At 38.4% G+C, this 24,373-nt stretch overlaps 1 protein-coding gene across 3 annotated transcripts in view; it reads left to right on the forward strand.

The window, feature by feature from the left end:
* Positions 1-24,373, forward strand: part of them4 (thioesterase superfamily member 4) — a 37,777-nt gene that overhangs the window by 12,115 nt on the left and 1,289 nt on the right. The window contains exons 6-7 of one of the 3 annotated variants that reach the window (XR_009803489.1): positions 16,266-16,463; positions 22,305-22,338. Coding sequence is in view for 2 of the 3 variants with exons in the window: in XM_061881940.1 (XP_061737924.1) it covers positions 89-132 (44 nt within the window). In the remaining variant the exon portion in view is untranslated. Of the gene's footprint in view, positions 1-88; positions 6,769-16,265; positions 21,859-22,304; positions 22,339-24,373 lie in introns of those variants that run through there. The other 2 variants (XM_061881941.1, XM_061881940.1) reach the window with 2 other exon arrangements.

Genomic DNA, 24,373 nt, shown 5'->3' on the forward strand with positions numbered 1-24,373 from the left:
TAACATTCTTTGTTCATTCAAACATAGACAGCATGTGACTGCATTTTTATTTCAATGCTGTTCTCTTTTCCTCCTTTTCTTTCTGTAGTCCTGTTCCTGTCAATCAATGTCAGCCATTTATTGGGAATCTGATGCAAATCTACTGTCATGTTGAAACTATTTCAACAAGCTGAGGCCTTCTTCAAGTCTCTTTGGCCTTATTCTTAAAAAGTTTAATATGTTTGCTTTATCTGTTTAGTTACTGTAGAGCCACAGACAGTGGAACCTCCACAGTCATGTGTTTGTGTATTCAGATTTATGTGAAGCAGGAACCCTGATTAGCTAGCTGTCTTTTAACATTAAGATTTTTGTGACTCTTCTGCCATGTAAGACTTGTTTGTCCGTGCAGTGATCTGAAAGTGTAAAAGAGTTTGTATGCAATTTCACCTTTCCTTTTCCTATACTCGCCACTAGTCGGCGCCTTGCACCCACTTATGTCATATTTATGTGTAAAGAGGGTATGGCCAATTGTATGTTTCAGGCATCGCAATGATTGGTCAAAAGGCACTCTCGTAACTACTGCGAGCCATGACTGCTACTAACTTTAAGCTAATGCTATGTGTTTGCGGCATTTCCTGATAAATTTTTCGATGTGTGAAATGTCCTATGGGGCTGCTCCAGGCGCGAAAATTGTGGAACAACGTCTGTGTTTTATTAAGGACAGAACACACAGAAACTAATACAAATAACAGAAGAAATGAACACATTGAATAGATGGTTTGACAGAAGTAGACTATATTTAATTTCAGGAAAACTAAAATAATGCAATTTGGTAACAGCAGAACAGACAGTCAAATACAAGTAGACGGATATTGAAAGTGTTAAAGAAACCTAAGTTGTGTAATAATAGAGAAAACAGTGGAAACCTCATAAAAATATACAACAAAGTGGCAAGAAATATGTCAATTAAAAAAAAATTAATCAAAATGTGTTTTGTACCAAAAAATCTCTCCATAGTCTCTACTGCTTGTCAGTGTTACAATATCTGAGTTATTATGCAGAAATGTGGTAAAATAATTACAACAGTACAGTTATAAACTTAGTATGTCAAAAAAAAAAAGACATCAGTGAGAATAATACATGAGTGATACATTCAGCACAAATACATTGGAGGCAGCCACCACAGTTGACATACCTCACACACAAGTCATACTTGTGATTGTTGGTCCAAACCTAATTTAAGCAAAATGAAGGGTCATTCTGTGTATTTTCTTTGAACGCTTATTGTGCCGTCGGGTGTGTGTTAGTGTCTGTTGATCACGAAACACTGCAGAAAAGTAGCAGCAGAGTGCGTCAACTGCAGTCTTAAAGATATATTTTGACAAAATAAAATTATATTTCATTGTAGGTTTATGAGCTAGAGTATGTTTAAAATTATATACAGGCGTATTGTTTTGGCTTATTTTGTCAGAAAAACTAACATCAGTCATGTGTATTTCTGGTCTTGTCATCCTTGTCCGGTCAGAAGGGATCAAAAGAGACGTCGAAGATGATTTACTGAACCAAAAGTTGCTTTATTACTAGCGAGCATCATTATATAGGACTGCAGTTCCTGGAGGAGGTCAGGTCGGAAAAATGAGGCGCTCTTCACTAAGAGAAGCCAAACCATCCGTTTTATAGTTCTCCTTCCTGTCTCTGGGTGTGTGCTAAGTCAGGACAGCACACCTGGACCATAAAATGAGATGTTTGTGTGTAAGTTTCTGGAAAGCCAACAGCAGGTTGTATCTTAGATACTGGCATTAAGCTAAGCATGTTGTCTCTTCTCACGGACAGGGCCATCACCTTTTGCTTTCCGAGGTAGAATTTTATTGCCCTTTCTTTCACGAGAATTAATCCAATCCACACACAAGAACGGGCCCTATATTATGATGTGCACAAACTGAAATACCTACTAGTTAAACTGGGGGTTTGCTTTCTCCCAGATGAATATAAACATTCACCATATGCAAAACATAATATGAGTTAATTATTTCACTTCATCATAATGACAGCAATTGCATACATCCAGGCACAGCTGCACATATCTTCCGTAGCAGTCGTGGCGTCTGTTTAGTGAGCCATACTCTCCTTATACACACCTCTGACTCATGTTATTCTGTGTTGGAGCCACCACATGAGACTTTCGATCACTTGCTGTAAGTAAAAGTTAATATTTTATCAGTAACTTAGTTCTCAGAAGTATGTTTGTCTTTAAATACATTATCAGTATTGTTACCTGTGAACAGGTTGGGTTTTCTCAGTGTGTGCATCACTGAGAGTTTGACTGCAACACAGAATAAAATAAGTGGGTTCAAGGTGGCAACGAGTGGTAAGTATAGGGAAAGGAAAGATGAAATTGCAGACAAGTATTTTTTACAAGTTCTTACGCTGTCAGAAACATCACATGTAAAAAGACAGCCAATCAGATTTACTGTTTTACACAAATCTGAATACATTGACACACTTTTTTTTTTTACACACATAGATCAAAATACAGTCACATAAATTGAAACATACACACAGATCTGATAACACACACACACATATTGAAATACAGACACACAGATTAGTACACTTGAATCGGATTACAGACACAGATTGATATATGCATTTGCAAATAGTTTTGCCACTATAATACCTCCATAGATGCTGGTTGAATTCCAACTTGTCCTAATTTCAAAACACACTGGATAGAAAGGAACTCCTTCTTGCAGTGTCAAACTGTCATTATTAGACTGGCAGATTTGCCCCGTACACAACCTTAAAGGGGAACTATATATTTGTTAAAATGTTTTTATTTTGCCTATCGTTCACACAATTATGATTGTTTTGTTTTTTTGATAGGTAATTCCTAAATATTTCACCACAGAATTTACGGAGACATTGCAAATATTTTATTTCACACATTCATGAATAGGAAACAAAAACATTATTTTAAGATTTAGGCAAATTCCTCATACATTACAGAATTTTTGAATCTTTTCAATAGCAGTTGGAATTTGTTCTTCATTTATTAGGAAAAGAGTTGTTTCATATGCTAATTGACTATCATTTCCATGCCAGCAGGTTGAAATATGGTAATAACAGACACCCTTGAGGAATGCCCATTTTGTTTAGGAAACTGGGGTTGTGCCTTAGACAAGTAAGACAACTATTATCATAAAGTCCTCTAATTGTCTCCCAAAACTTAATACCATTTCCAATTTCCATTTATAAAAAGAAAGTTGAAATACCAAAACATACCAATCACGTCGCCGCCATAGTTTGTCTGCCTTAGTGCTTATAATAAAAAAAAATCACCTATACTTTATTAATATTCAAGTCACAATATGTAAACTGGGTATCGTTGATGCTTTTTGAATAGTTATCAGATTTTATGGGCAGAAAAGTGGAGCTCCCATTGGCTCCGCTGTAAGCAGACTTTTATTTACGTTTATTTAATATTTAGAATGCATTTAAAAAAATACATACATTCTCATGTCTTACATAATGATTGTGAACGATAGGCAAAATTCCCCCCAAAAATATTTTTTTTGTTTGTTTTTTGGGTTGTTTTGGAGAGGGGGTTACTTGTGCTTCTCTGGGATCCAATTTCATTTAAAAATATTTTAAAAAGACCAGGTTGGAGACCCTTGAAGATATATTTTAAGATTATTAACCGTAACCACTGTGTAATTTGACGAAGAACAGAGAGGAAACCTTGAGGTGTTTTATTATTTATTACTGCTAGAATTAAGCCTTGTGATACTCATTATTTATTGTTCTGAGCAGCCGAAGCTGTTTTGTCATACAGTAGGTTACATTGTTACATTTGACTACCTCTTTATTAATGGCACCAACATCACATATTTTAAGCTGATTTATATCCTATTTATTCTAACTTAACATATTGAGGGCCATTGTACTGTACAACATTTGAAATAATACTTTACAGTGTGGTTGTTTTCTCTCTCACAAACAATACCTTTTGGGCATTTTACTAGCTTTGCCAGTGTGTGAATTATTTATGACTTTGGAAAAAAAAAACTATTTGAAGAATTTGGGAGTAATTATCAAAACCATCACATTTTTCAAAGTACACAAAGTTGTTGATGGGTAAAAGCTAAATATACATGAAATGAAAACACTGACATCAGTGAATCAACTCGCATCATTTATCTGACAAAGTGGCTGTTTTTATTAAGCCCCCTCCCACTTGTGTTGCACAATAATTAGCTGACACTGCACACATTTCAGATTCACGCACTTGTGTGGTTTTTCAGTCAGAGGGCCTCTTTGACCTCAGTCGCACACAGTTGGAAAAGCGACCTTGCTATCTTTAACGTATTTGTGGCGTGTGCGTGTCAAGAGTTGTGGTTAAGGTTATGGCAGTGTGTTGTCAGTTAAAACTACTACTGCAAAAAACAATACTGTGTCCCACACTTCACATACAATTCAGTTCATAAACAAATTTTTTGCCCCCGCTTCCTAATATCAGACTTTGCCATGAATATAATCATTTAAATCCTTCATAAATGTTTCTTTTTTAGGGGTGTCAAACTCCTCTTCATTGAGTGCCACGTTGCAGTTTTGACAGCCGTCAGAGGGCCGCCCGCTTGTAACATTAATAAAAAAACTATGTATGTAGAACAATTAGTCGCATGGGATTGTGAAACAATTACAAATGCATTTGAGTAGTCAGTGTATGTATCTACCTACACTGTCGGCCAAAAAATATCTGTAGATTTTGCGGCCAAGAAAATCACAGCATTTTACCATAAAATTTACAGTAAAATGGTCATGCTTTATTTTACTGTAAAATTTGGTGATTCAGCTGCCAGTTTTTTGTTGTTTTTTTGCATGAAACATATGGTTGCTGTTTTCACAGTAAATGTAAAATGGTACAACAGTTTTTTTTCTTACGGTACAATTCTGAAGACCGAGCTGTTTAAAGTATGTATATATATATATATATATATATATATAGTTGTGATCAAAATTATTCAACCCCCACACAATTTTGGTGTTTTAGCAAGTTGGACATTTAGTCCGTATTTTGTTTATAGTCATATCAAATAAAGATGCATTAAATAGACAAATGCAACTTGAATTACATTATATTTTGTAACATACCAAACAGTGTCATTTCTCTTAATATCTCATTGACAAAATTATTCAACCCCCTAGTTACATGCATTTTTAGTACTTAGTAGAACACCCGTTGGCAGTAATTACATCCTTCAAACGTGATACATAACCGGACACAAGCTTCTTGCAACGATCTACAGTTATTTTAGCCCATTCCTCTTGGGCAGAGACCTCCAGTTCGTTCATATTCTTGGGCTTGCGTGCTGCAACTGCCTTCTTCAAGTCCCACCACAGGTTTTCTATAGGATTTATGTCTGGCGACTGTGAACGCCACTCCAGAGTCTTCCAGCCCTTCTTCTGCAACCACTCTGAAGTTGATTTGGAGGAAAGCTTGAGATCGTTGTCCTGTTGGAAGGTCCAACGTCTCCCAAGCCTCAGCTTCGTCACTGACTTCATGACATTTGCAGCTAATATATCCTGGTAGGAAATAGAATTCATAATGCCTTGAACGCGCGGGAGATTCCCGCTACCTGAGGCAGAGAAACAGCCCCAGAGAATGATTGACCCCCCCACCATGCTTAACAGTAGGCAAGGTGTTCTTCTCTTTGTAAGCTTAATTTTTCTCCTCCAGACATATCGTTGATTCATAGGCCCAAAGAGTTCCAGTTTTGTCTCATCACTCCATAGAACAGTTGCCCAAAACCTTTGGGGTTTGTCCAGATGATTTTTGGCATACTGGAGTCTATTTTCTTGTGCCTGGTAGTCAGAAGTTGGGTGCGCCTGGGAGTTCTGGCATGGAGGCCTTCATCTCGCAGTGCGCCCCTAATTGTCTGGAACGAAACCTGCGTTCCCCCCTCTGCAATGTCCTGTTGTAGTTCCTCAGCTGTTACCCGGGGGTTTTTCACCACTGTACGCTTCAACAGCAGTTGCACACAGCATCCTCTTTCTACCACGCCCAGGTAGTTTCCACTGTGCCTTTAGCTTTAAACTTGTGAATTATGCTCCCAACTTTGTCTCTTGGAATGTGTAATGTATTTGCTATTTTCTTATATCCATATCCTTTCTTAGCAAGAGAAATTACCTCCTCTCTTGACTTCTTTGACCAAATATACCATTGACCATCTACAAGAAGCTGAGCGTCACAGTCTTTTTCAATCAGTTTAATTGTTGTTAGTTATGGTTCTAATCACATCTACAGGTGTTTTCAACACCTGATTGAAAAGACCTTATTCAAATTATGTTGTTAAAAGTTATGATCTTCACGGGGTTGAATAATTTTGTCAATGAGATATTAAGAGAAATGACACTGTTTGGTATGTTACAAAATATAATGTAATTCAAGTTGCATTTGTCTATTTAATGCATCTTTATTTGATATGACTATAAACACAATACGGAATAAATGTCCAACTTGCTAAAACACCAAAATAGTGTGGGGGTTGAATAATTTTGATCACAACTGTATATATTGTCATGTTTACAGTACCATTTGATGGATAACTTGCTTTGAAATCATAAAGCAGAGTATATATTTATGTATGTTTTTACCCAAAAAATGTTTCGAATGTAGGATAATTCAATATATGTTGCATTATTAGATAGATAAACTCTAAAAGATATATAACTGCTTGCAGTGCATTTATTTTTTTCTTTCAAAATAGAAAAATAAAGAAATATAAAGTACTTCATTGATGCATATTATTTTCACATGTCATTCAAAATGATTGTGTGGGCCATATCTGGCCCGCGGGCCTTGAGTTTGACACCTGTGTTTTACGTCTTATCCCAACTACTTTTAAGTTTAACTTTTTATGAACATTTAGTTGGAAATCCCACTTCAGGTATGTCCCTGTGTTTTTACTCAGTCCTGTTAACCCAGATAAAATTCTGTCCCCTGGAAAAGTTTTAACTCTGAGCAAGTTCCAAAAATAAAATGTTAAGTACTTTATTGACACATATAATTTCCAGGTGTTTGTAGTCCAGATAAAATGTGGCGGGTCAGATCTGGGCCCCCGGGCTTTGAATTTCTAAACCAGACCTGGGCAAATTAAGGCGCGGAGGCCACATGTGGCCCGTTGAGTTTTTCAACCTGGCCCGCCGGACATTCCTAAATAATTTTTTGAGATCTTTAAGATGGAAAGTGTAGCTGCCATTAATGCAATTAATGACAGTAAGTCTTCAACTAAACAAAGCATTTCAATGGTTGGAATCTGCGCTTACTATGGTAATCTAATTAGTTACTATGGTAATCTATGTCACAGCAGCTCAGACAAGGCACCAAGCAGTGTATCAATCAATCAATCAATGTTTACTTATATAGCCCTAAATCACTAGTGTCTCAAAGGGCTGCACAAACCACCACGACATCCTCGGTAGGCCCACATAAGGGCAAGGAAAACTCACACCCAGTGGGACATCGGTGACAATAATGACCCAGTGGGACGTCGGTGACAATAATGACTATGAGAACCTTAGAGAGGAGGAAAGCAATGGATGTCGAGCGGGTCTAACATGATACTGTGAAAGTTCAATCCACAATGGATCCAACACAGTCGCGAGAGTCCAGTCCAAAGCGGATCCAACACAGCAGCGAGAGTCCCGTTCACAGCGGAGCCAGCAGGAAACCATCCCAAGCGGAGGTGGGAAGCGTTTCCACAGACGCGGAAGGAGATTTTCACAACAAAGTTCTGAAGCTTAGTGATATATCAGATTGTAGGTGGGTTTATTTTGTACTCTTCCCATTCATATTTCACTGTTTGCTGCATGTCGATCGAGAGGGGGCATGACATTTCATATTTTGTCAATATTCAGTGTTTTATCCTTCATAGAAAAATGTAAAATTCAATCAAGTTTTTTAAGGTGGTCGTTTTTAGCATTCAATCAGACATTATTGGTTAGGTTTTGTATTAGTGTTCCTAAAAATAGATATACCGGCCCCCAGACACATTTTTTTCTCTAAATGTGGCCCCCGAGTCAAAATAATTGCCCAGGCCCGTTCTAAACCAAGGTCATGACACCGAAAGTATTGTAGCGTTGGACGGGTTAACAATGGTCTTTGCTTAAAGATGTCAAGAAATGCTGACACTCGATATGATCGTAATCAAATTTAATGATCACGTCAGTTTCAGTTTCTCTCTCTCTCTCACACACACACACACAGATTATCATTTGAATGAGGACCAAGTTTTTGATTGTCACTTGTGGGGACAAGAGGAAAATATATTAGTTTTAACTAAGGATGGATACCATACATAATCACTGTACTATTAATGCCAGGATAACAAGTGTTTCACTTTTCAAGAAAATTAATTTTCTCTTTTACCAATATTTGAAACATGTAAACAAAGTAACCCAAGTTTCCCTGTTGTGGGTTTCATAAAGGATTATCTTATTTTACCTTAAGTCACAGAATTAAAGTACAAACTCATTTAAACTTTTGTTTTTACATTTTATTTTTAACAACGTTGAACATAAAGAACATAAAAAACTGTTCTACTTAACCAGTCTTGCTGATTATCTCTTAATCTACTATTTTACCTGTAATCTCCTTTTGTAGGCCGTAATGTGGTTGTACACATAGAACTTCAATGCTTGCTATTCCTGTTTTGGAGAGCTTCCGGTTAGGCCCTCAAACATTTTAAACAGTCACTCTTGGCTGGTATGATACCAGAAGGGATGAATCGCTTCATGTGCTTCTCGACAGCCTTCACCTCTTTCTCTTCCCAGGGTCTTCTTTCCTGGGCAGCTTTACCTGAAAGTGACCATACAAAATATGTGTATGAAAATAAAAGAAAGTTAAGAAATTATACATTTGTTTCCTATAATGTCTATAACCCACAGAGAACAATGCATATATATATATTTGCATTATTTGTGAGAAAACAAAGACTGATAAAGGTTGACTAAAAAAACAGTATGTATACAGTTTACCTTTGGAAGAATGTCTCACTACACTATCTCCTGAGGATACCTCCTCTTATTTTGAAAGTCATTTCAGTCTCTTGGGGAGTGGGATTGCTTCCTCCTCAGTGGTTAGAAAGGCCCTCCTCTTCTGTTGGTTCAATGTAATAAACATTCAGTGTCATGCTTACCATAGGCCACATGCACTTCTAGAGTGTTAAACAAATGAAACTTCAGGAAAAAAATTCTAAATAACAGAATATTAAGACATATATTGTGGTTAAAACTGCTGCGAATACTGTCGAATAAATTTAATAAACCACAAAAATGAGTATTGACATTACGTACCATTATCAAGAAATGAACAATTTTCATCCTCTCTGGTAAGATCTTCCTCTTCAGTTTCCACAACACTTTCTATGGGAGACACCATGTTAAACTTATAATTGAGTTCAAACTTAAAAGGATGGGAAAAAAATTATAGACAAAGGAAACAACAAATATGACCCAATTGTGATTTCATCTAAGTTCTTGCCATGGAACTCTGATAATCGACCTTGCTTGAGTGCCATCAAAACTTTGCTGATTTTTGCCGGCTGCAGTGTCTTTTCAGGGAGTCTATAGAACTTGTGATGGATTCTAATATCATGGCCAAGAAAATTTGCCAGCTGGTCCATCTCTGTGTCTGTCATGTTTAGCACCGTTGAAAGGGTGGCAGCACGTTTTCATAGTTTCGTGGATGTAAGTGACACAGGACACTTTGCATGACATGCTTTTGCATAGTCTCGTATGCAGTCTGAACCATGGAAATGCGTCATCGCTGTGGGTCTTTCAAACAGGTTAATGTTGTCTTTGAGAACCCCACAAGTTTCTCTGTACTTAACGAAAAGTTCTAATGCACACACCCTTTTTGGAGTCAAGAGAATAAGAACAGGTCTGCCTCGTTGTCACCTGATGACAATCCTTGAAAAATGTCTGCACAGTATTTCTTTACGCCTCAGAGAGTGCCCAGTCCCCATCTTCATGAGAATCAATTGGGCCTCTTGACAAAAAAGCCAAAAAGGGCATTGCTGCTACCTCTCCTTCTCTTTGTCTGTTAAAGAGTATGATCTGCGTCAAACATCCTTTTTAAGATCTAACCAGGCCTTTGTGGAATAATTTTCAGATAGCGCACTGCTGCACTCATCATGCATTTGACTGAGAAACTGATGCAATTTTTGAACATCCTCAGTGAAGGGCATAAGTTGTGGTGCATTACACCTTCTTTCATTTATGTTCCTCAAGGCTGTTGCAGAGATCAAATCGTTCCACTTCTCACGGTGGACTTCTTGAAACTGAGTGACATTCTGTACCAGCTCTTCATTGTTCATTATCAAACCTTGTGCTTTCAAGAGTTTGCTGACTTTAAAGGGGAACATTATCACAATTTCAAAAGGGTTAAAAACAATAAAAATCAGTTCCCAGTGGCTTGTTGTATTTTTTGAAGTTTTTTTCAAAATTGTACTGCTCCCGGAATATCTCTAAATGAAGCTTTAAAGTGCCTTATTTTCGCTATCTTCGAAACCACTATCCATTTCCCTGTGATGTCTTACAGGGCTGCCAATACAAACAACATGGTGGTTACCACAGCTAGATATAGCGACATTAGCTCGGATTCAGACTCGGATTTCAGCGGTTTAAGCGATTCAACAGATTACGCATGTATTGAAACAGATGGTCGGAGTATGGAGGCAGGTAGCGAAAACGAAACTGAAGAAGAAATTGAAGCTATTGAGCGAATAGCTATTGACGCTATTCGGCCATAGTGTGCGTGTACCTAATGAAGTGGCCCATAGCATGGCTGCCTTATTAGCATCGCCGGTAAAATGTGCAGACCAAACGATCAGGACTTTCGCATCTTGTGACGCTGGAGCAACTTAAATCCGTCGATTGGTAAGTGTTTGTTTCACATTAAATGTGGGTATCTAGTTTCAAATGTACATAAAGCTAGCGTAAATAGCATGTTAGCATCGATTAGCGTAGCATGTTAGCATCGATTAGCTGGCAGTCATGCCGTGACCAAATATGTCTGATTAGCACATAAGTCAAAAACATCAACAAAACTCATCTTTGTGATTTCGTTGACTTAATCGTTGCAAATGCATCTGAAGGTTATCCATACATCTCTGTGCCATGTCTGTCTTAGCATCCCCGGTCAAATATAAGTAAACATTGATTGATTGATTGAAGACACTTTGGTACATTCAATGGGGGTCTGGCGGCAGATTTCTTCCCAGTGGTGCAACTTGAATCCCTCCCTGTTAGTGTTGTTACACCCTCCGACAACACACCGACGAGGCATGATGTCTCCAAGGTTCCAAAAAATAGTTGAAAAAACGGAAAATAACAGAGCTGAGACCCGGTGTTTGTAACGTGAAAATGAATATGGCGGGTGTGTTACCTCGGTGACGTCATCGCTAAAAGACCAATAAACAAAAAGGCGTTTAATTTGCCGAAATTCACCCATTTAGAGTTCGGAAATCGGTTAAAAAAATACATGGTCTTTTTTCTGCAACATCAAGGTATATATTGACGCTTGCATAAGTTTGGTGATAATGTTCCCCTTTAACCAGGGAATTCCCAAGTTTATTTGCCAATGATGGAATCCAGAATTTGTTAGTGTCATTATCAAAGCCACAAGTACATTTGACAGCTTTGACCATCTCCAAGTAGTTCTTAGGATTCACAAAATCTTCTTTTTAAGGTAGTTACTCTCCTGGCATTATGAATCAGTCTTCCTAATTCCCGCAACTTCTCTCTGACACATTGTTGATTTTTTGCTGACATACAACTTTTTTTCAACAGGTGTTGCCCAACATCCGTGATGACATAGTCATCTTTTATTATTTCTGTGATTGGATCAGGCACTTACTACTCCCCACAGTTGTTTGGATATATTTGAAGGCACAAGCCCAGTTTATATGCACATGAACTGGACACAGTTCTTTCCTGGTTCTCGGGTGACTGACGCAGGTTTGAGGCGACAACTTTGCATGTGTCTTCACAGTGCCTTTCTGGTAAACAATCCTTGGCAATATGCACATTGCATAAAATAATTTCCTTTAGCTTCTTTAGATGGTCGTTTGAATGGTACTAGTCCACTCTTTCCTGACTCCATAATAGTAGCATTGTGAGCATAGTTTCCTTTATTACGAATATAGTCTAGCTGTTTCCTTCTACAATTTGTTGGAAAGCTAACAGCTGTGGCTACTTCCAATGTGTTTTTGTGTGCACTTTCTAGATGCCTTGCCATCTTTGCATAAGGCTTACTGCAATACAAGCAATAATGTCTTTTGTTGTAGACTCTATTTCCATGTTTTTTGAGGGGAGCACAAATAACTACAGTGTCAATTTGTTTCCTGACTTGAGCAAGGTTCCTCTGTTCTAGTGATATCAGGTGTTATGCTGTTTATTTCCAAGTCCAAGTGGTCTACTGTTGTGCTGTCACAGGCTGAAGGACTTATTGAGCCAGGATCATCCGATAATCCATGACAAAAAGGCTGTTTTGTCTTTATTGTCAGGCTATCTTTGCTGTCTTAACTTTCAGAGGTGGTATGTGGAACATAATCTTCAGCATTGACTGAAAAAAATGCTCACTGATGTAGTTCCATATAGGTCATCAGGGTCTTCAGGACATCTGTCTTTCATCTAAATTGTGTGAAACAAAATCAATGTGAGGTTTTTAAAATATCCTAAATCTCCGATGTTCATCATACCTCTATAAGCATTACATATAACTTCTTAGAAGTCCTTATATTTACAACCAATTAGCATTCAATTAGAGCTACTTTGACTATAAACCAGTCCAAAGGAAAAGCAAAACAAAGTGATTAAAAAGGTTTCTAGGAGTAATGCTGATGTTCTTAATTAAATGCACCTGTTGGTAAAGGTTCTCTGAGTTGCCCTCAAAAAATATATCCTTAACTCTGTGTATTAAAACATATAAGTTGAGATGAAAATACAATTAGTATAGGCTTTTTGTGAAAACAACATTGATAAAACATGCTTGTTTTCTGAGCTTAGCTTAGCTTCTCCAGCTAATGAGGTCGAATTATTTATCATGCTATGCTAACTCACAAGACGTAACTAGCTTACCTAATTTTTTGTCTTAACTTGGTTATGAACAAATTGTTCTTGTACAAATTACCTCCATTTATAAGAAAGATGTGCTTACCTTTTGGTTTGAACAGCTTATTTTTGTATCCCATTAGCCGACATCTCCTGCAGACAAACCACCTTCATTATGGGGACCAGGTGGAAGTGATTAACTATACACGGAAGAAGTGTGAGTAGAGCAGTGAGTGCAGTACCAGCTACAGCCCAATGAGGGGCCTGCTGTGCCAAATGTCTCACACTCAAACTAACAAGTAAACATGTTTTATGGGCCAAAGCTTAATCACTTAGGCATCTTCAGAATAGCTCTGACTATCATTTAAAAAGTTTTCCCTTTAAGGGACCTGTTTTTTTGTCCCCATACTGTCAAAGGTCCCCTAGAGGTGACTGTGTAAACAGAGCGATGTCCCCATTAAGTAAGCATTGCCAGAACACACACACAAATGCAAGGCATACTTGGTCAACAGCCATAGAGGTCACACTGAGGGTGGCCTTATAAACAACTTTAACACTGTTACAAACAAGCGCCACACTGTGAACCCGCACCACACAAGTATGACAATCACATTTCGGTAGAATATCCGCATCGCAACATAACATCACTACTCATTGGCGTAGTGGTTAGAGTGTCTGGCCTGCGATCGGTAGGTTGTGAGTTCAGAACCCGGTCGAGTCATACTAAAGACTATAAAATTGGGAGTGCTTGGCACTCAGCATCAAGAGTTGGAATTGGAAGTTAAATCACCATAAATGATTCCCGTGCGTGGCCGCTGCTGCCCACTGCTCCCATCACCTCCCAGCAGGCGAACAAGGGAATGGGTCAAATGCAGAGCAACACATTTTACCACACTTAGTGTGTGTGTGACAATCATTGGTACTTTAACTTTAAACACAACAGAACAAATACCCAGAACCCTTTGCAGCACTAACTCTTCCGGGACGCTACAGTAGGTTACCTAAGGGAACATGGCTCCAGGATTGAGTTGAAAAATGGAAAACGTTTTTGCAAGTTCTTTGCATGCATGTTGTAGAATTTCATATAACATTTTCAATGATAATAATGTTAGTAAATTATCAACTAAAAACACTGAAAAATCTGTGGTACAATACGTGGGACCTGTAAGTGTCAAAAAGACAACCTAAGGATGTTGGTAGATGAGAATAAAGATAATATACTGTAGAAATGCATCCAATTGCAGGACACGTAGTCTTGATTTTCAAAATGTTCTTTCGGGGTTTGTGTGGCAGCATCTTGTGCTGATAGAAATGTTGTTCTTTTTTTCTTCAAAGGGTGCTCACACCCGTTAGTGTGAGTAAATAACTATCTTGACACATACAGATGCAAAAAACATTTTTATATGGTTAATTCACTTCAGGGGGCCCTGAAAAAAGTTCTGTCACTTCGGCGTTGTGATAGGGATGATTGAGAAGCACTGCGTTAACCTGATACATGAACCCCTCTCAAAAATCCCACAAGTTGCATCATTCAGTTCCTCTGCAGGCCAAGTTGATGATATTTGAACTATGACAGGGGTACTGGGGGGTAAACGTCTCAGCACAATCCTGTTACCCTAATATTTTTTTTAGGTCTGTGCGTTTATTTTTTTTTTAACAAATGCCATTCCCACTTAGTGGCATTTAACACTAATCATGTGCGTATTTTCAACACACTATTAAGTATAAGTGCCACATGGCTATATTTATTCTATTTTCTAATTATATGCTTAAAAACTCACTCCTTTTACTTTAATTCAGTCCTTCTCAAATAGTGGGGCAGGCTCCCTTGAGGGATGCGTGGTGGGATGTTGTGGGCAGAGGGGGGGCTGTAACCTTAACCCGAACATACTTTAACAATATTGCGCTTCAAACCCTGCTTCGAAAAGCTGTGCACTGCAAAATGTGGTCATTGTAGCTAGTCATTTTGACTTCTTCATCCTTCCGTTCAACCTAGTAGAAGTGATGTGAAGTGAATTATATTTATATAGCACTTTTCTCTAGTGACTCAAAGCGGTTTTACATAGTGAAACCCAATATCTTATCAACACTTGTACTGTGGTGGGGTTTGTTTTCCCAGAATGCAAAGGACGGTGACGGGACATGGCGTGAAGGTAAAAACATATATTAATTTATCTATAAAGAAGTGCAAACTAAAGGCGCGCACAAGGCAGAGAACAAACTTGGCTATAAAATACACAAAGGCAAAAAACTTAGGACATGAAAAACTCGCTAACTGTGACTTGAATAAACAAAACTTACGTGCAGGACATGAAGCATGAACTATGGCATGAAGAGAATGAATAGAGCATGGAACAACAACAATGACGCCAGGCCGACTGCCTGGCAACTACAAGCTTAAATAATAGTGACGTGATTAACACAGGTGCGTGAGTCCTAAACAAATCAGGTGCGTGAGTCCAAATGAATACAGGTGAAACCAATGACTTATCATGGAAACAAAACAAGAGAGTGAAAAAACAGGAGCTAATGGAGTCTTAAAGTAACATAACACAACGAAACAAAACATGATCACAAAACATAACAAAGTTACATTTAAACCAGTGTGGGTGGCACTGGGAGCAGGTGGGTGAAATGTCTTGCCCAAGGACACAACGGCAGTGACTCGGTTGGCGGAAGCGGGGATCGGACCTAAAACCCTCTCGTTGCTGGCACGGCCCCTCTAACAATTGAGCTGTACCGTCCCACGTAGAAGTGTTGTTCCATCTTTTAGCCGTCCATAGCGTTATTACTCGTATGGATTCTTCATTCGTTTGTAGGTTTTACAGTATAACTAAAGACGTTTTATGCTTACTACACAGTCCCATGTGTGATGTCTTTAAGAGTGTTTTCATTCATATTTGTATGTGCTATCTTAATGTAATCAAGCAAGCATCCTTAGCATTAACTAATATGCTAACATGTTTACCAGTGTCTGTGTTAGTATTATTAACTTACAACGGCATTGTTTTTGTATTGATCCAGTTACACATATTCCTCAGTAAATCCACAAAGACTTTACCGTGGAATTATTGAGTCTGTTTAACTGATTGGAGAGCTAGCTTCCGCAGCTAGTGAGTCCATGATTATGACTTGTGTTTTGTTTGATTAGCCCTTTTATTGCTGTGTTACAGACACCATTTGAAGACATCCATCATCCATCCATCCATTTCCTACCGCTTGTCCCGTTGAAGGTCGCGCGGGCTGTCGCTGCAGCCTCTCTCAGCTGCATGCGGGCGGAAGGCAGTGTACAACCTGGACAAGTCGCCACCTTATCACAGGGCCAACACAGATAGACAGACAACATTCACACTTACATCCACACAGTTAAGGTATATAAATGAATATTTAAAAAATATTTCTATACAAATGACTAATTTCACAACATATATATTTGTGGTTTACAGCCCGGTGCAGCTAAATATATTTTAGGGGTGTGGCTTAAATACCAGTGCGCTCCATAGTTTGAAAAATACGGTGTATATATACAAACCCCGTTTCCATATGAGTTGGGAAATTGTGTTAGATGTAAATATAAATGGAATAAAATGATTTGCAAATCATTTTCAACCCATATTCAGTGGAATATGCTACAAAGACAACATATTTGATGTTCAAACTAATAAACTTTTTTTTTTTTTTTTAGCAAATAATCATTAACTTTAGAATTTAATGCCAGCAACATGTGACAAAGAAGCTGGGAAAGGTGGCAATAAATACTGATAAAGTTGAGGAATGCTCATCAAACACTTATATGGAACATCTCACAGGTGTGCAGGCTAGTTGGGAACAGTTGGGTGCTTTGATTGGGTATAAAAGCAGCTTCCATGAAATGCTCAGTAATTCACAAACAAAGATGGGGTAAAGGGTCACCACTTTGTAAAGCAAATTGTCGAACAGGCTTAGAACAACATTTCTCAACAAGCTATTGCAAGGAATTTAGGGATTTTACCATCTACGGTCCGTAATATAATCAAAAAGTTCAGAGAATCTGGAGAAATCACTGCACATAAGCGATGATATTACTGACTTTTGATCTCTCAGGTCAGGGGTCGGGAAACTTTTTGACTCAGAGAGCCATGAAAGCAAAATATTTGGAAATTTATTTCAGTGGGAGCCATATAATATATTTTAAGACTGAATTCAACTAAATGTAAGTATAATAAGCCTCTGAATTTATTGTTTTAAATAATGTTGTTGTAATACTCACAATTAATGCGACTTCTGGTGCTGCATGGATTTGCTGATGGCTTTGTAGTCTGGTTGGTACTTGGTGAGGTTAAGCTTCATGCAGGCGTTGAGGCTTTCATCCGTTAAACGTGATCGTAGGTTGGACTTGATGTTTTTAAGATGTGAAAATGACTGCTCACATGAATATGTAGATCCAAACATGGTCAATACAGCAACACTCACACGCTTCAGTGTGTTGTATGTGACAGGAAGCGCGTTCCAAGTTTTGATTATCATCTGGTCTTCGGTTTGAAGTTTTTTCATTTCTGTCCACATGTGCTTGCTCGCCAACTCCGCTTTCTGTCGTACGATTCTTTCCAAATCTTCATTCAGTGACTTGAACTTATTCACTCACATGTCTGAGGCCTTCAGGTCAGCCAATTCTGCTTCAAAATCTCTGAGGGAGACATCAGGAATGTAACTCAGGTCGGCTGTGTTTAGTGAACACTCGTTTGGATGGGTGATGAACTTAAAAAGATGAGTGTGCTTACGAAAATCTCCAAAGCGTGCTTTGAACGACTGTAGGAGACTGGATGTGAAGTCAGCTAGTTGGTGGATATCAAAGTTTTGCGTGGGCTCACTTGCTGTGCATGCATCTTTAAATTGTCTCAGTTTTTCAAAATGTAGTAAACGACCTGTTTCAAGATCCATGATAAAAAGCTACAGCTTGTTTTCAAAAGCAAACACAACGTGTTGAAGGGATAACACTGTATTTCCAATGCCTTGCATTTTCACATTGAGCTGGTTCAGATGTTCAGTCATATCCACGAGATAGTAAAACTTGAGGAGCCACTCAATTTCGGCTAGCTCAGGATGCTCGATGCCTTTCATTTCAAGGAAAGTCTAGATTTCCTTCAGGCAAGCCGCAAAACGGCTGAGCACCTTCCCTCTTGACAACCAACGCACATTGCTGTGCAAAAACAGACCGTGATAGTTATTTCCAACTTCATCCAGCAGGGATTTAAATTGGCGATCATTTAAGGCTCGGGCAACAATAAAGTTGATCACACGAATGACCAGCGACATCACTTCGCCAAGCTGCCCGTCACCCATCTGAGCACAAAGTGCCTCCTGGTGTAGAATGCAATGGAAACTTAGGATGGGTCTATTTTCATGTTTACGGAGAAGCGCCACAAATCCTTTGTTTTTCCCCACCATACACGGAGCACCATCAGTACACCTGAGATAAGTTTATCCAGAGGTAGATTTTTTTCATGAGCGAACTCCATGAAAGACTTGAATAAATCTTCACCTCTTGTGGACCCTTTTATTGGCAGAACAGCAAGACTTTCTTCCCGCAGTGTGTCACCAGCAGCATATCTTGCAATCACACTGAACTGCGACAAATGACTTACGTCTGTTGACTCATCCAAAGCGAGGGAAAGGAACGGCGCTGCATTTATGTCCTTAACTTGTGTTTCCTCCACTTGGTTTGCCATCATGATGCTACGATCATGAACAGTTCTTGCCGACAGAGGCATGTCTTGTATCCGTTTGATTATCTTGTCTTTGTTCGGAAGATCATCAAAAAGTTCATTGGCTACATCCAGCACGAACGTTTTAGCATACTCGCCATCTGTGAATGGTTTTCCGTTCCTCACTATTGCTAAAGTTCCAGCAAAACTAGCGGAATTATAGTCACCTTGCTGGGTCCATACGCGGAGTTGCTGCTGGTTAGCTTGCACTCTGCTCATTAGCTCTTGGCACGCTTTCTTCCTGCTGTCTCCCGCAGGGTATTTTGATGCAAAGCTAGCATGGCGTGTGTCGAAGTGCCGCTTTACATTCGACCGTTTCATCGATGCAATTTTGTCATTGCAAATTAAGCACACCGCAGAACCTGCTCTCTCCACAAAGGCAAATTCTTCAGTCCATTCGTCCTGAAATGTCCGATACTCATCGTCTTTTTTTCTTTTCGCCATCTTCTTCGTCGAAGGGTTAGCTTTGAGCTAACGATCGACAACACTGAGTCAAAAGGGGGCGTTTACCTGTTTACCCACCAACGGCCAACGTCAGCTATTATCATCCAATAAAAATAATGGACAATTGCTCCTGCAGCCAACCGCAGCCCTGAACAGGACATGAGTAGTGGAAAATCGATGGATGGATTAAAACAAGCGATAATATTTTATGTTTTATCTGAAAAGCCGAAATCTGCGAGCCGAGCCAGATGCAATCATCAAAAGATCCACACCTGGCTCGCGAGCCATAGGTTCCCGACCCCTGTCTCAGGCGGTACTGCATCAAAAACTGACATCAGTGTGTAAAGGATATCAACACTTCATAAAACCACTGTCCGTAACTACAGTTGGTCGCTACATCTGTAAGTGCAAGTTAAAACTCTACTATGCAAAGCCAAACCCATTTATCAACAATATCCTGAAACTCCGCCGGCTTGGCTGGGCCCGAGCTCACCTAAAGTGGACTGATGCAAAGTGGAAAGGCGTTCTTTGGTCTGACGAGTCCAAATTTCAAAATAAATTTGGAAACAGAGGACGTAGTGTTCTCCAGAACAAAGAGGAAAATAACCATTCGGATTGTTGTAGGCGCAAAGTTCAAAAGCCAGCATCTGTGATGGTATGGGGGTGTATTAGTGCCCAAGGCATGGCTAACTTACACATCTTTGAGAGCACCATTAATGCTGAAAGGTCCATACAGGTTTTGGAGCAACATATGTTGTCATCCAAGCAACTTTATGATTGACGCCTCTGCTTAATTCAGCAAGACAAGTGATAAAACAGCGTGGCTTCGTAAAAAAAGAGTGCGGGTACTTTCCTGCCCCTCTGCAGTCCAGACCTGTCTCCCATCGAAAATGTGTGGCACATTATGAAGCGTAAAATACGACAGCAGAGACTTTGGATTTGGACTGTTGGACGACTGAAGCTCTACATAAAACAATAATGGGAAAGAATTCCACTTTCAAAGCTTCAACAATTATTTTCCTCAGTTCCCAAACGTTTATTGAGTGTTGTTAAAAGAAAATGTGATGTGAATTATATATTTTATATATATATTAACACAGTGGTGAACATGTCCTTTCCCAACTACTTTGGCACATGTTGCAGCCATGAAATTCTAATTTAATTATTATTTGCAAAAAAAAAATAAAGCTTATGAGTTTGAACATCAAATGGTTTGTGTTTGTAATGCATTCAACTGAATAAGGGTTGAAAAGGATTTGCAAATCATTGTATTCCGTTTTTATTTACATCTATAACAATTTCCCACCTCATATGGAAACGGGGTTTGTAAAAAAACTGCAGCAATTGTATTTTTCATTTTGGTTTTTTAGGTTAAAATGCTTTATATATTGTTAATGTTGCTGATCACTTTCAATTAATATTTATTGAGTTGCTTTATTTTGATTTTTCAGCATTAAATGGCTCAAATCGTTCATAAATATATTTATTTTTTAATTAAATGTTTTTATTCAAGGCAAATTGTCGCAATTTTAAATATTTTCTGTTGCAGACTGAAAAATGTTAGTCATTCTTTGTTTTAAGTTTATCCATATTTCTTTTGTAATTTATTTTAATTTTAATAAGGATACAGTGTTATGTAGAGGTGTACTTAAACATTTTAATATACAAAAAATTATACTGTTTTAATATATGGAGAGTGGGGCGAGCGCGGCGCAAAACGTTTTATTTTTCCTGGTGGGGACGTAGCAGAAAATAATTGACAAGATAATATAAAATATATCTTGTCACACCTGGCCACACCCGTTGCCAATCAGCCCGCTACTATTTGTACCTGCTTTGTCTTGTCAGTTGCTGGATCATTGTATTGTCATTCAAACTTGTCGTTGCCATATGTTCTTGTCGTGTCTGTGATTCTTTTCAGCTATTACATGTCGTGCTACATTTTGTACTGGTCATCGTAGCGGTAAGCTGTTCTTGTTAGCCATTAGTTATTTCCAGTTTTTCTGTTTGCTATCTTCTAGCTTCCATGCTAAAGTTCCCTTTTTGTTTTCTAGCTTCCAGTGCTAGCTCCCTAGGTTTGTTATTCCGCTTATGTGCGTGCTTTTTGTTTGTTCCTGCTGAGTTTTAATTAAATCTTTTCATATTCTATGCCTGCCTCCTTCTCTGCATCTTGGGGTTCATCAACAAATAATACACCTGACAGAAATGTGATCCCAGAATGGCTGCCATAGTAATGAACATGTTTTATTGGCAGTTATTGAATCTATCCAGTTATTCTGTCTTTAAAGGATGCTATATATTAGGGGGTTTACAACACGTGTTAGTAGTTTGTTGTGCTTGTGTGACACATACTTTTTTTTTTATAATAAAACTAGGGGTGTTGCGATTCAACTTTTTCACTTTTACTACAGTACTGATACAATATCAACTAAAATGTTTCATACTTTGGTTATTCTGTAATGTGGAACATTGGAAAAATTTTTGATTAAGTGAAATTACTCCATTGGAGAATAATGGTTGGTTTGAAAAACCGTACCCTGTTTTATATTATGTGATGGACTTATGTCTTTGCGCAAGTAAATGCCCTGCAAGATTGCTTGTATCAGAGATGTTACATGCAATATAATCTGATACAATACTGGTTTTTATTGTTATCAATTATATTCAATATCACGACCCGATCAGGACACCCCTCAATGAAAATATATTTTTCTAATATTCTCCTGGTGGACATGAGGATTTTAACCCCTACAAATGATGCAATCGGCAGACTTGGATGATGTTCCTTAAGTTGTTTAATTTTGTAGAAAAAAGCAGATAACAGACCTGACACAAAACTATAGTCATTTCAAATGCCAACTTCCTGGCTTTAAAGGGGAACTGCAATTTTCTTTTCTTTTTTAATGTTGCCTATCGTACTCACTGCAGACTTCATGAGAGCCAACAAACAAAACATCACTTACTGTGCAAGGTCTGTTTTCATTAGGATGCTGACTGATAGAATTTTGTTTAATTCCCGTTTAGATAAAGGATGACTCCAAATCTTCACGAAGAAAAGGTGTGTAACCAAGCTTCTTTTTGTGTCTTTCTTGTCATTTCCGTGTCTAAATTGGCTGTCAAAGTGTACCAACTTGTCAGAATACGTCCTCGCCCTGCTACTATCCAGCTGAGAGGCATGACTTACAATCTATAGAATAAAGTTTGACGAGCCAGGAAACAAGGAAGCAGCGCATTAGTCGATTATGTCAACATTGGCACACAAGCTTGTGATCACGGTCCATCTATAAATATTTAGTATATATATATATATATATATGTATATGTATATATATACATATATATATATATATATATATATATATATATGTGTGTATATGTATATATATATATATATATATATATATATATATATGTGTATATATATATATATGTATGTGTGTGTGTGTCTAAATTTGATTATCCAGAGAATAGTGCTCGATACCGTGGTAGAGCGCAATATATGTATGTGTGGGGAAAAAATCACCAGACAACAGAACTGTTTCATGAGGAGTTCCCTCAATCATCTCCTGATGATTGAGGGTACCACTCAGCAGAGTGGTACCCTCTGCTGATACTTATGGAATCACTCAATCCTGAGCAAAATGATAGAATTATGAAAAACAGAGCACCAGTATTTTGTTGCACCACCTCTGTCTTTTATAACAGCCTACAGTCTGCGAAGCATACTTTTTTTCATCAATCTTGCTCCAACTTCTTATTGCTGTTCTCAAATCAGCTTTGCATGTCGGAGTCTTGTTGTCCACTATTTTCTTAAATTTCCACTTCACATTGGATTGAGTAACACACTATTTGCAGGCCATGAAATTGACCTGATGTATGTTTCTCCAAGGAAAGTTTGTACAGATTGTTTTTATAAAAAATGCCTTATCTTGAAAAAAAAAAATGTCATCATGCCCAAACATCCTCTCCATTAGTGCAGTAAAAGACATGTTACCATGAATTGATTAACGTGCACCCCGACTTAAACAAGTTGAAAAACGTATTCGGGTGTTACCATTTAGTGGTGAATTGTAATGTGAATTGATTCATCACTGAAAATTACTTTCTTCCAGTCATCCATTGTCCACCAGTGATCCATTGTCTTTTCCTTAGCCAATTAGAACCTAGTTTTTTAATGTTTAGCTGTTAATGATTAGGGTTGTAACAATATAAAATCTCACGGTACGATATCATCACGGTATCAAGGCCACGGTACGATATTATTGCGATTATATGCATACATCCATCTTCTTCAGCTAATCCGAGGTCAGGTCGCGGAGGCAGTAGCCGAAGCAAAGAAGTCCAGACTTCCCTTTCCCCAGCTCCTCTTGGGAGATACACTTTGGTTTTTCGCAGCTTGCCAGAGTTCGAGTTACTCTGATTGATTGATGGAAATAACTAATCCCAGACCAAGCCATCAAGCCACTGTGCCTAAATGTAACCAACCACAGAAGACACTACACAATTTAAATCAATCAGAAACAACGCCAGACAAGTCTCTCTTTCACACACCTTGCGTCGTGTCTTTCCGTGGTTGGTTAAATGTAGGCACACCTCAGATACGCAGGCGCAGATTGTATTACACGCATGCACTTCTAAATGTCCACACAGAAGTTGCACTCCACACTCACGAATCGGGATGCGCTTGTTCAAATCTTGCACGGCAGAAGTGTTGCAAAAGTGACGTGTAAGTGGACAGCCTGTAGAGAGTTTTTTGTGATTAGGAACAGACAACTTAAAACTCACGCACGGGAATCTAAAACACATGTAGGCGGATCTGAATACACAAACTCGGATTGATATACAAACACACAAAGAAATACACACGCACGCAAATTGACCAACACGTGCAAAGATTGAGATACACATTTGCAAATAATTTTGCTAGAATAATATACTTCCATACGGTGGAAACAAGATGAATGGATTGAGGATTTATCAAGTAGTTTTTCAGTTTCCTCATATTTCCCGTGTTGAACATTTTCTTGGGTGATTCCCTCTGTGCACTGCGTCTTGACCTGTTGGCTCTGTGTTGCCTTGAAAACGCTCTAAGC

This window comes from Nerophis ophidion, linkage group LG21 (assembly GCF_033978795.1).
Source record: "Nerophis ophidion isolate RoL-2023_Sa linkage group LG21, RoL_Noph_v1.0, whole genome shotgun sequence".
NCBI lineage: Eukaryota > Metazoa > Chordata > Actinopteri > Syngnathiformes > Syngnathidae > Nerophis > Nerophis ophidion.